Source organism: Paroedura picta, chromosome 9 (genome assembly GCF_049243985.1).
Source record: "Paroedura picta isolate Pp20150507F chromosome 9, Ppicta_v3.0, whole genome shotgun sequence".
NCBI lineage: Eukaryota > Metazoa > Chordata > Lepidosauria > Squamata > Gekkonidae > Paroedura > Paroedura picta.
Window position 1 is genome coordinate 59967928 of NC_135377.1, and position 13152 is coordinate 59981079.

At 42.8% G+C, this 13152-nt stretch overlaps 1 protein-coding gene across 1 annotated transcript in view; it reads left to right on the forward strand.

The window, feature by feature from the left end:
• Positions 1–746: 746 nt before the first annotated feature.
• Positions 747–13152, forward strand: part of CTDP1 (CTD phosphatase subunit 1) — a 61773-nt gene continuing 49367 nt past the window's right edge. The window contains exons 1-2 of the mRNA XM_077352947.1: positions 747–1236; positions 10898–10981. Coding sequence (XP_077209062.1) covers positions 956–1236; positions 10898–10981 — 365 coding nt within the window. The 5' untranslated portion in view covers positions 747–955. The remainder of the gene's footprint in view (positions 1237–10897; positions 10982–13152) is intronic.

Here is a 13152-nt window from a genome sequence, read left to right on the forward strand (position 1 = left end):
CCAGAATAACATATTATGCTTCCTACCCTCCTCCAGCACTGCTATGTCCAAGCTTCACTTCCAAACCTCCAGGATTTTACAAGTCAGAGCTGGCAACTGTGCACCAGAGAAACCAGACCCTAGCACCTTTATGCTCTGCAGATTTACTCAATAGCTGGTCCCACTGAGTTCAACGGAATTGATGTGAGTATGCACTGGGTGTGTGTGAGTGTATTTTTGCATTGTCCCGCTTTCACTGCAATAGATGAGTTTTCAATCGGGCTCAGAAGGCTGCTGTCAAAGCATGTTAACACAGTTTATAAGGTTGGATCCAACCAGCTTTTCTGCTGAAGAAGAAAAAAAAGGAAGGGTTCCCTTTGACTACAACAAGGTGACCAAGAAGTCCGTTCCCAAAACAAACAAGACCTGGAGTTTGTACCGCAAGCACCAAGCCGTCAGAGGTGCATCGTGGGACTTGTAGTTCATCTTCCGCCACAATATTTTCGATGCCGCATCTATATCCCACAATCCCTCGCTTTGCCGAGGCCGCCCACGGAACAAAGTGGGGGAACGTCAGCGGAGAGGTCGTTGCGCGCACGCGCTTGCGCACGTTGCCCAGAAAAGAAAAAAAAGAGCGAGATGACGTTATTAACAATTTCCCCTCCTCCTCAGAAGTCGCTCGGGAAGAGAGTAAACGCCTACCTCGCCACGGGGCGTGCCAAGAGGCGGATAAAGGGGGGGGGAGGAAGGTTGTATCGCGCATGCGCACTGGATCTATGACCTCGCGCTTAATCGGCGCGGCTCGTGACCACTTCTTGTTATTTTTTTTTTAACGAGTATAGTTGGGGGGTGGGGGAGGGGAAAACGGAACGTTTCGCGCTCGGTTCGTTAGACTGAGCCGGCGGTGGCTCCGCGTTGCCATAGCGACCTGTCCCCGTAACCGGCCCGGCCTGGGACAGCCCCAGCGGCCGAGGCCATGGAGGAAGCGCGAGCCGCCGCCGCCGCTTCCGACGTGACGGAGGTCCGGGTGGCCGGCCTGCAACCGCTACGGCTCCTGGAGTGGAAAGTGTCGGTCGGGTCGGCGGTGAGAATCGGGTCGGTGTTGGCCGTTTGCGCCCCGCTTCAGGGCCCGGCCCGGCCCGGCGCCTCAGCCAGCGACACCGGATCTTCGCGGCCGGCCGAGCGAAAGGTGAAGGCGGAGCGGCCCGGGGTGGTGCGGGAGCTCTGCGCTCAGCGGGGACAGGTGATCTCGGCCGGGTAAGGAAAGGAAGTCCCCCCTCCCCCCCACAAACACCCACACCCTGGGGGTCGAGCGGCCTCTTGCCCCTGCGAGGCCCTCTCGCGCTCGGCTGTTGTGCGGCCGCGAGCAAAGAACCGCGCGAGGAGCAGCCCGGCCCTTCCCCGCCCTCTGGCGCGGCGGCGGCGGCGCCTGTCACGGCAGAAGCCCCCCCCCCCTCCTCCTCCTCCTCCTCCTCCTCCTCCTCCTCCGGCTCCAGGCAGCTGAGCATGAACGGCCTTTGGGGGGTGGGTGCTGGGTGAATGGGTAGCGGCGGAGGATTGGCGCAAACTGGGCCGGGGGCTTGCGCGCCTAGCGCCAAAGGCCACCAAGCCGCTCCGAGGAGGCCATCGAGATGCGAGCCTCGCTGAGTTGAGCGGCCTCCCTCCCGCCCGGGCGCCGGAGCCGGCTTCTTGACCCGCGGGAAGCTTCACAAACTTTCCCTCCGGCTTGGAGGAAGTGGGCGGGGTTAGCCGACACAAACAAACAAACCGAGGAAAGCTACACGGAGCGCGAATGGCGATGCGCGCCTCGTCGCCTTTTTCTTTGTTGGGGCTCCTGTGGGTTTAGACGCTTTGCGAAGGCAGTCCGACGCAGCGGTTTCTCCTTTTCCCCGTATTAAGGGCCGGTTGGTGCAGGTTAGCCTGGTGTATAGGTGGAGCGGGACGGCGTGCAGATGAAATAGCATAGAGTTTAGGTTTGAGATGTGCAGCTTCTCTTTATTTATTTTATATGCCCCTCTCTGTGAACAGGCTTTGTGAACAGCATATTCAGGTTTAAGATGCACTAAAACAATCAATACCCCTCCATGTATTCAGTGGTTTGATGTTCTGTAGAGGGAAGGTGGGAGGCCGCTATGATCGTTTATGTATTCTGGCCTCAGCCATAAGCCTGGTGGAATAGTGCTGTTTTACAGGCTGTGAAGCTTGAGTCAGAGCTCTGATCTCATCTGGCAACTAATTCCCCAGGTTGGAGCCAAGGTTGAGAAGGCCCTGGCTCCAGTTGAGGCCAGATGCACTTTTTTTTCAAGCCAGAGACCACCAATATGTTGGTATTTGAAGATCGCAATGTTCCCCTGGGGGCATATTTAGACTGAGTGTGAGAAATGTAATTCCTTTCAATAATGCCCTATTTATCACATGACAGAGTTACACACAGGAAGCATATATTAATGTAAAGTATGTAGCCCAGTAGGTACTATTGTTATGCAGACCGATTGGGCAAGTCCCCCCCCTAAATAATAATTCTCTGTAACTGTGAAAGCCAACACAGCAAGCAGAGAAAGCTTCATTTCTTATACATGATTTTATTTGCACGGAGTTTTGACATGAGGTTTTTTTTTAATGTGACACTAGTCTAACCTCTTGTTGTCTAAAACGATACACCCTGTTTTGCTACCCCAGAATCCCACCACCTCATCTTGCTGTTTGTGCAGCTCTGGTCTTAGACCACTGCTGTAGAAGGTACATGTATTTATTTATTCTTTAACTTATATACCACCGCTCTCAAAGACACACGGTGGTTTACAATAAAATTAAAATAACACAACACTTAAAATCCCCAACATGTTAAAAGATGGCTATACATTACAGTTAACTCCCCATCTTCCCCCTGTCCAGCTTGCAGTCAGGAGGTCTTTCATTAGCAGTGAGGGTCCTGATCTCACTAGTTCTAGGGCATCCCCTGATGGTAACTCCGAGACCTCAAGCTTGCCTCAACCATATGCCTGGCAGAAGAGCTCCATCTTGTAGGCCCTGGGGAAAGCTGATAACTCCGACAGGGCCCTTAACTCTTCCGGGACCCCATTCCACCAGGCTGGGGCCAGGGCCAGGCAAATGTCCCGGCGGTCCGGGACAACCAGCAGATTCATACCTGCAGAGCAGAGTGCCCTGTGGGGGGGGGGGTATAGGCAGACAAGTGGTCCTGCAGGTACGCAGGGCCCAAGTCGGATATAGCCTTAAAAGTTAAAACCAATACCTTAAACTTGATCCAGAAATAGACTGGTAACCAATGAAGATGACGTAACGCCGGCAGGATGTGGACCTTCCAAAATGTCCTAGTGAAGACCCTCACGGCCTCATTTTGTACCAGCTGTAATTTCCAGGTCAGAGCTAAGGTTAGGCCTGTGAAGAGTGAGTTTCAGTAATCTGGAAGTGACCGTTGCATGGATCACTGTGGCCAGATGTTCAGAGGACTGGTAGGGCACTAGTAGCTGTGCTTGGCACAGATGAAAAAACACCGTTTCATAAATGCACTTTGAGCATTACACAAGAAAAGTGGGAAACGTTTTAAGTTACAATCTGCTAATTGAAGGCCTGTCAGTATTACAGGGTATATTTACTGTCTCTTGTGCTCCACAGACTCGTCATTCATACAGTGTCTTCTGTAGTGTAGCTTTTTTGATGACATTGACTCTAATAAGCAGATCTGTCAGGTCTTCTATGGTTGCAATCAACTTCACTGCTCTGATCTAATTAAATGCTGACTTTGAAGATCCACAGGTTTTTAAGTTCCCTTTTTTGAAGGGAACTGTAAGCAGTAGTCAACCATTGCTTGTGGTATAAGTATAATTTGCTAATGAATCACGCTATTAGTCTTGCTTATGCATATGGAATATTAGCTCATATAAGCAAGGACATAAGGTTTGCTCACAAGTACCTACAGCAGCTTTCTCAACTTTTTTACCATTGTGAAACCCCTGAAACATTCTTTAGTCTTCAAGAAATCCCAGAAGTGGCGTGATCATGCAGAAGACAGTTGGGAAGCATAGCTAAGTACCCACACGAGGCCCATCATTGGCCATTTTGGAAGGGGGGTCAGAGCGACATGAACATATCACCTGATAGAAATGTTTAATAATTTGTTAACATATTAAAATTAATCAACTCCCACCCATTTGGGAACCCTTCCAGGGCCATCAAGAAACCCCAAGGGTTCAGTCTCAGTTTTGGTGATGGCGGCAGGAATAATGTGGTATGAACAGCCACATAGTACCCAGTGATATGAAGTACTGAATTATCCCATTGGCTTGAAGTTGGAAACAGTAAGCTAAAATAGCCTTTGTTAAAGCTGCAGTAAACAAATTTGATATTATTTGAACATAAATTCTCATAGCATCACAATAAATATATCTAACAGCATGTTTGAGTACTAAGCTAATTATTAAAAATGCTGAACTGTTCAGTGTATTTTTAAACACAAGATAGCATATGAGTTGTTTCAAAAATATATATTTTAAAAGTTCTTGGAAGATGTTGTATATGTCTACAGCAGGGGTAGTCAAACTGCGGCCCTCCAGATGGCCATGCTGGAAGGGGCTCATGGGAATTGTAGTCCATGGACATCTGGAGGGCCGCGGTTTGACTACCCCTGCTGTTTGCCTACCTCTGGACTCTACAGTATCACAGTCCCCCATCTCACCTGGTGTTCCCTATATTTCCATTTTTTTTCTCTTGAAAACATTTAAAATCTTTTTTATTGTACTCATTTTGAAAGAGAAACTATTTTGTAAGAGGTTTTTTTAACGTGTTCCCCAGAATTTCCAATTTTTCAGTTGGATATTTTTTAAAGTCCTGGGGGGGGTGTTTATTTTCTTACTTTTTCACTGTTTTCACTGTTTTTCCTCCCCGATCTGTAGTCACTACCTCAGTTCAGAACAGCTTTCAGCCTTACTAATAAAATAATTGTAATGTGTGTTGGCGGAAATGGCTTATTTTGCTGTATAGAGTGCCAAAGCAAAGAAGACGGAAGAGAATGAAATGTCACTTTATTTTGACTAATTTGAGATTAAATCTGTGTACCAGGCTTATTAATGCAGTCCAATTAAATTAGTACTTAGATCCATCTGCCGAGATGGCGTTCATAAAAGTCGTGTAATTTGATTTCTACTATACAAAACCCAAAAGAGAAATAAATTTCTGTGTGATGCATAACCAGATTCTGAAATTGATGGTATTTTCTGATTGACAGAAATGGTAGGTAGTTATCCATGCTTAGATACCCTGTTGCTTATGTGGAGTAAAAAGCTATGCTGTTTCATTCAAGTGCAGGAGCCATTCTTCAAATTGGTGCTCTTATTCCATGTCTAGGTGAGTCATTGTAGGACTGTGCACATGGAACATCTCTTGTCCATCTGTGAATCCCAACCTGCATGTAGAACCCCTATCAGTCAATTGGCTGCCTCTCTCTGAGTTCAGCATTTGTGGTGGATTCCCATCTGCTGTCTTTGAGCAACAAAGCATGTGATCTATTATTAACTTCTGTTCATTTTCCTAGAATTCTGGGTTGCAGTTTTGTGTGTACTTTCCTTAAACCAGTCTAGTGCAGAAAGTAGGGCAGCTATCCTGTGTTTAATGGGCATCTTAAATAGTGTTCTGGCTACATTTTTATTTCCCAATTTAGAACAGGAATTGTATTTCTGTGAGGTGAAACTGACGTGATTTGTTAGCTAGCACTTCAAAGAGGCTTTTTGCCTCCAGACAGGATGTCATTTTGTTGATCTTAAGGGCAGCAAGTAATTATCTCTTATTGCAGTTCTTTCTCTAATTTGAGAAACTAGCAGTTCTTTGATTGAAAATCAGTGTCTGCATTTACCACAATTTGCTGGAAAATTCTGCTCAGATTTTATTGAAATAAACAGAAACAGTGTGAAAGCATGATGCTAAAGTGTATAGTGCACCTACATGACTCCTATTCATTTTAGGACCGCTTGTGCAAGAGCACTTTCCAAATGGTCATGCCCATACTGGACATGTTTCAAGTGGATGCATTTTGGGATTAGTGTAACTGATTTTTCAACCAAAATGAAATAATCCCCAATGACATTTAATTATAAAGAGAAATAGAAGTAAGCACACAGATATACAAAAAGAATAATCAGACAGGAAAGATGCATAGTGTGCTAATAATCTGAGCTGTATAAATTAATGCATCTGAATTTTACTGTTTCTTAGTATTGGTAAGCGCAGAAAACAGAAAATATATTTTATGTGATTTATGATGCATTATCTTGCAATTTCCTTTTCTTCTTTGAGTGTCTGTACTGTTTTTGCGTCCTTGTTGTTAAGGCTTTCCAGGTTCCTTGAGTGCCCATCAATCATATTTAAATTAAGATATAATATTATAAAACTAACTGTATTATTGGCCAAGGACTTTAATCCCAAGTCAGGAGCTAGTGATAAGCAATTGTTTATAATGAATAATATGTTTAGATTGCTTAATCAAGGTCAGTGGTCTCTCAAAAGATAACACAATCAATGCTGTTGGTATTGCACACAGAAAATATTCTGATACTCATGAGTTGGTTTTAGTCAGTGGTAATAATATAGTGGATGGCTCTGTGGATTTTACATTTGTTTCTAAAAATCTTCTAGTGTGATAGCTTTAATGTTGGTTTCATTGGACTTATTAACTCATTTAAAATATATCAGTCTTTTGTTAGTGACCGTGTTCCTTTGGGACAGAAGCCCTGATTCTGAATTGGCATGTTCCCTGATTCTAAGGTGATGGAATGATGAGTTCAGGGAGGAAGGGAATCCCAGGAGATGCTACAGCAAATTAAAGCTTTATTTGGGCAGGGTGGTAGTGGTAATAAATCCAAATGGAACAACAAAAAGATTTGGTTTGATGTAGAGTGAAAGACTAGCAAGAGGCTAGTCTGGAAGGACTACTATATATTTAAGAATTCTAAGAATGTTGCTATACGAATATATAAGCGTAGACATAGGACCCTTCATAGGCACAAGAAGTATCTTGGAATCCAACAGTCTTGGGCTGATCTGATTGAGGTATCCACCAGAAGGGACATAAGATTATTTTGGAGGCTCACTAACAGGTAATTAACTCAACCCCCCAACACACACACTCAAAATATGGATAACTGTATCTACTATAATACATGGATGGAACACTTTACATATTTATATGTAGTTGATTCCTCTACCATGGACTATTGGGGTTATGCTGCATTGTAAAGACAGAGATATTACTTGGTCTCCAGTTCTGGAAACTTACATCTTGAACCTTATTGCCAGACAGACGTGAGTTGCAAGGCCTGATTGAATATATCCTGATTTAATCAAGGATCAGTGTAAACCGCCCAGAGCTGCAAAGAAATGGGCGGTCTAGAAATCTAAATAAATAAATAAATTTTCCTGCGTGATGGTTCCCAGCGTTGAGATACTTGTTTCAGTAAGTTGATTGTTGTGGACAATTTCCTGTGATTTGGCCAGAGGCTGTAGTGGTTCTTATTTATAAAAATTGGGATAAACTTGACCCAGTGAATTACAAACCTGGTATCTTTTGGCAAACTTTATACAAGCCATTTACTCACTAAGTTGAAAACTTGGATGTACTCAAAACATCTGTTGGGAATTAAACAACATGGATTTTGAAGGAGTATGTCAACAACTGGTCATTGTGTGGTTCTTGCGCATATGGCTGAAAAATATTCTAGAACCAAACGGAGTAGGTTATATGCTTCTTACTTTGACCAAAAATCTGCATTCAATATGTTCCTTCAGGAGTCTCTTGGAAAAACAATGCTGAATAAATACGCCAGTTAGGTTACCTTAAAGAAATTAGTCCTCTTTAATACTCAGAGTCCATTATGGCTGTTTATCAGAAGTCAGGAGGGGCATAAGAACGTTGTATCTTTGCTCCTACCTTGTTTAATCTTTGCATTAATGATTTAGATGCTAGATTGAATATACTATCTTTGCACCTCCCACAACTAGGGACTCATCTGAATCTGGGCATACTATATGCAGACAACAGGGCTCTGGTATTAGTAACTGGAATGGGAGTGTGTTGATCAATTGAGATCTTCATTAAATATTGTACTATAAACACCTGGAAATTAATTTGGAAAAATCCAAAGTTTTGCTAGATCTTGTAGGCTGAAATTATTATGCTGGTGTATCTCAGATCATACTATGGAAGAAATCCAATGTTATAAATATCGGGGGTTACATTCCAACATTCGCTGTCTTGGGCCTTGCATACTAAAAGGATATTTATGAAGGCCAAAAGTACAGCTGTAATTTTGAAGACTTTTTTTTCACCACAGGTACTCAGTTTTCCCCTGCGGCCTTGGATGCATTTAGGGCAAAAATAAACTCACTGTTTTTGTATGATATTCCAGTGTAGATTGTTAGCCTGGCTATTTGTCCAGATATTATACAGATAAATTTCCTTAGATCGATTTTAGCATGTTCTAGATGTATTGCCTCATCCTCCCTGTTAATGCAAACTGGGCAGAAGACAATTTCTCTTAGAGTCTGGTTAATGGTTATTAAGAATTGACTTGCAAGAGAATATGGAATTACTAGGTTCACTGTCAGTTTTAGATTCTTTTCAATCTGGATAAATTGACCTAATTCTAGATAAATTGAACTCATATGATTTGTATTGTGACTCTCTTCTGCCTTAGGGAACTGTGGTGCTTATAGTTTGGTTGGCAGGAGAATGACACAGTCTTCAGGAAGGGAAGTTGTGCATGCCCATATACTTTAAATGCTCTAATCAATACAGTTACCATATTATTTCTATAGTATTGTGGTACTGTGCTATCAGAGATATTGTTTTCCTTGCTAGAATTAATTCGCTTCCACTTGGTGACTTACAGGGACTATTTACAAGCTAAGAAAGGTGATCTAGAGTTTGTATCTGATAGGTCTTCAAAAGAAGCTAATATAAATTATTGAGCATTTTGTGTCTGTTATTTATTTGGATTGGAGAAGAAAATTTCTGTTCAATGGAGAACTTTTTATTTTAAAATACTAGACACACAAATAAAAGTCAAAGGAAAAAGACAACAGAAATAGTCTATCCATCCAATAAGCTATGCATCAACATGTTTTAAGCAGAAGTCACAGCATTCATACAATTCTTCCAGTTGTCTTCTATTCAACAGGTTGATAAGCTTTGTCATCACGGCATATTCTCTTAGTTTCTCTAACCATGTCTGGTAATTTTTGGATCTAACAGAAATTGAATGTCAAGTTCTGCTGCTTCTCATGGATTTTAACTTTCTCACATGACCACCACATATGAAAAAAAAGAACCTGAGAACCTAAAGAATCATAACATCTCCATCAAATTGTCTTGACATTTTGCTTATATCTTGGTGTGACAAATGTGCAATCCAGTCTTGAGACCTATTTTCTCTATTTTCAAAGATATTTCCCTTAGTTCTTTCATCCAGTTAGAAATCCAAGCAAGGCCTGTGACATAATAGTACAACTTGATATAAAGTCCCTCTTCTCCAATCATCTTGTACAGTGGTTCCCAACCTTTTTATCACCGGGGACCAGTTAACGCTTGACAATTTTACTGAGGCCGGGGGGGGGGCGTCTTTTGCCGAGGGACATCACCGCCTGAGCCCCTGCTCTACTAGCTTTCCCACCGGCACCCCTGACTTACTGCCGCCTGCTGGGGGGCACTGCCAGCAGCAGCTGCGCAATGCCACACCAAGGGGGATCCCCATCCATGGCGGCCACTGGAGACCACCTAAGGTGAGCTGGTGGCAGATTGGTAGGGCAGCCTCCGAGGCAGCAGCCAGAGAGGAGGACAAGGAAGAGCCACGGCCCGGTACTGATTGATCTACGGACTGGTACCGGTCCCCAGACCGGGGGTTGGGGACCACTGATCTTGTAGAATCTTGAATCCGATCTTAGATCTTCTATCATTCCAAATAAATTTGTTCAGTTTTCTTTGCCATTCCTGTAAGTGTTTCTCCTTTAATTCAATGTTTAGATCCTCATCTGAATTAAGAACCCTGTTTGCTCTTCTAAGTGTCATTTAGTGACTCAGTTAGTGGACATAGATTTTTATATAACATTAGCTGTGTGCAAATTATTGTTTGTTTATTGAACAGCTATAAGTTTTTTTGTTATATTGCTAGCTTTTTCTGGTTGACCAGCCCATTGACTTTAAGACCCAGATAGGATTTGTTTAATAAGGTGACACACATCACTATGAAAAAAAGTTCTGTAAAGCCTTTTTCAAGATTGTTATGATAGGTAGCCCTACCTAGATTTGACTGTAGTACTTTGTGACATTTGAAGCTTCTGAATCATTTGCAAAGGCTGGCCATGTAGAGTGGTAGTGGTGGTGGAAACTGTGTCAAGTTGCAGCTAACTTATGACAACCCTGTAGGGTTTTCAAGGCAAGATGCAAACAGAAGTAGTTTGTCATTGCCTGCCTCTGCATAATATTTATTTTATTTTTATTTATGTTTACACTTGTTAGCTGGCTCATGGCAGTTCTCAAGAAAAATGGAAAATACAACAATATGCAATAAAATCATATAATATTAATAACATCCTAAAAAAATGACCCTGGGCTTCCTTGGTGGCATCCTATCCAAGTACTATATGTGGGTGTTTTACTTAACTTTTCTCTGTATTAGAGACTTAAAGCAGATTACAAAAATACAGTTTAAATAGAAATAAAGAAAATAGGGTAGGATCCAGTTAGGTTTTCCCTAGTAAAGGAGGAGTGGATTCAAACTATGTGGAAGTTGGAGATGTGGGTATGTTATAGCTTCTCCATGCTATATTAGTGGCATGCATTTTTATGTATTATACTTAATAATATACTTAATAATTAATATCATAAAGCTGGCATTAATTTTATTTCCAGAGGCACTCTGTTGAAGTTGGAAGGATGCAGCCATCCTGTTGTTATGAAAGGATTATGTGCAGAATGTGGACAGGATTTAACACAGTAAGTATCACTGTGACGGTTTAAGTTTAGGTTTCTGTTGATTGCAGTTGGGTAAAACTGTAAACTGATAGCATAGTTAAGTTTGAATAGTAACAACTTAAGTCCATTGGAATGATGCTGTTCCCTGTTAGCAACCACTATGCTAAACTGGTATTGCTATCAGAGTAGGACTGGAAGACCGCACTCCACATTCATACATAGATGGCATTCATGGGGTGGCACTGGATCTCTCCATCTCAGCCTAATCTCTCTCATAGTCTTGTGGAGAGGACAAAAAAGGGGAAATGAGTGAGGACATTTGTGCTGTCCTAAACTATTTGGAGGAAGATCAGTATAAAATATAACAGAAGAAAGCTATTAATAGAAATTTAGGCAGAAGATATTTGACATGTGTCATGAGGTGCATGAGGAAGACAAAACATCTGGTAGATAGGAGTTTAGATATATTGGAGATGCCAAGTCAATGGGATAAGAACCAAAGAAGGGAGACAAAAATATAAAATGTGGTCTGATGGCATAATCAGTGCCGTGAATAAAACTGTGAACAGCATGGGTAAGAACATAATTTAAGCTTAATATGTGGAGAACAGTGTTTTTGTGTATTAGGTTCTATGTACTGGTTTCAGAGAAGACCATCTCATTTTTGGAAAGAAAGAATATCTTGACATTTGGGTACTCTTTCTCCCATAATCTCTGGAAGCAGAATATTAGGTAATTTTCTTCCCATCCCTGAGGAGAGGAGTATCTGCTTCTCAAATTTTCCTGCCTTCTTTGCCTGTGCAGAATTCACAGGAACTTCAGTTGCGTTTTTGGCTCTTTTCTGCTGCAGAGTTCCTTTTTTGGTCATCTTTTCGTTTCTTGTGCCTTACCATGTGTTTTCTTCTCAGTCGTCTTTGTGGGGGGAATGAGGAGTCACCACTAACACCCCCCCCCTCTTTTGTGGCTGTCATTTGCATCTCAGTTGCCTGAACTTGAAATAGCAGGTACATTAGCAGTTGCTTTAGAGGTCATCATGCTGGAGATCACAGAGATGCAGAAGCAATAGACTGTCAGGCTGAAACTGAAGGCAGTTCAGCTAGCTGCAAGGTACCAAAACCCTATGCCTTGTAGCAGCTTCCAGCAGTCTGCATTAGCTGCCACTTCCTCTGCAACACAAACACAAACTTATCAAGAGGTTAGATTCAGGTGGGTGACCACATTGCTCTGAAGCAATAGGACAAAGTTTGAGTCCTGTGGCATCTTTAAGGCCAACAAAGTTTAATTCTGGGTATAAACAAGAATTGAGAGGTGAAGAAGAATTGGTTTTTATATGCAGCTTTTCTCTACCAAGAGTCTCAAAGTGGCTTATAATTGCCTTCCCTTTCCACTCCCCACAACAGACACCTTGTGAGGTAGGTGAGGCTGAGAGAGCCCTGATATTACTGCTCAGGCAGAGTAATTCTATCAGTGCTGTGGCAAACCTGAGGTCACCCAGCTGGTTGCATGTGGAAGACTGTGGAATCAAACTCAGCTCACCAGATTAGAAGCTGCCACTATTAACCAATACACCAAGTTGGCTCTCAGTCAGGATGTGTAGTAAGTTCATAACCTGTTATACATTATTTCTTTGGGCCCCTTAGCTGCCATCAACCTGTGTGGCTTTAATTTCCCCTGTAGCACAAAGATAAGCAGATCAAGAAAGTGGTGCGTATACCTCCCTGGACCCCTAAGAAATAGATGAAAATGCTTTTATTGCCTCAGTGGATTTTTGGGAGTGGCTGACCAACTGATCCAACAATGAGATGGTCAGAAGAGAGCAGTCTCAGGGCATAAAGATGCTCCTTTCATGCCATAAGCCTACATCCTGCCTAAAAGGCAGGCTACGCAGGGGGCTGGGAGGTATCTTATGGGCCAGACTTGAATCACCAAAAGAATTATCCTCTTGGCCTAGTAAAGCAGCACAACCCCCCCCCCCCCGCAACCTTCTGGGGTTTTTCTCCAATGTCTTCCCATCTGGGGAAGGAGATTCATAACCCTGAATCAGAATACTTGGAATCTGACTCACAGAGCAGAAGGGGAACTGTCAGTTGAAAATCCTCAGCAGGTTTCTCAGCCTCACAGCCTCTTTTCTCATGATGAATTGCCACCATTTCTCTATTCTACTCTACCCATAAAGATTCTGTAATTCCCCC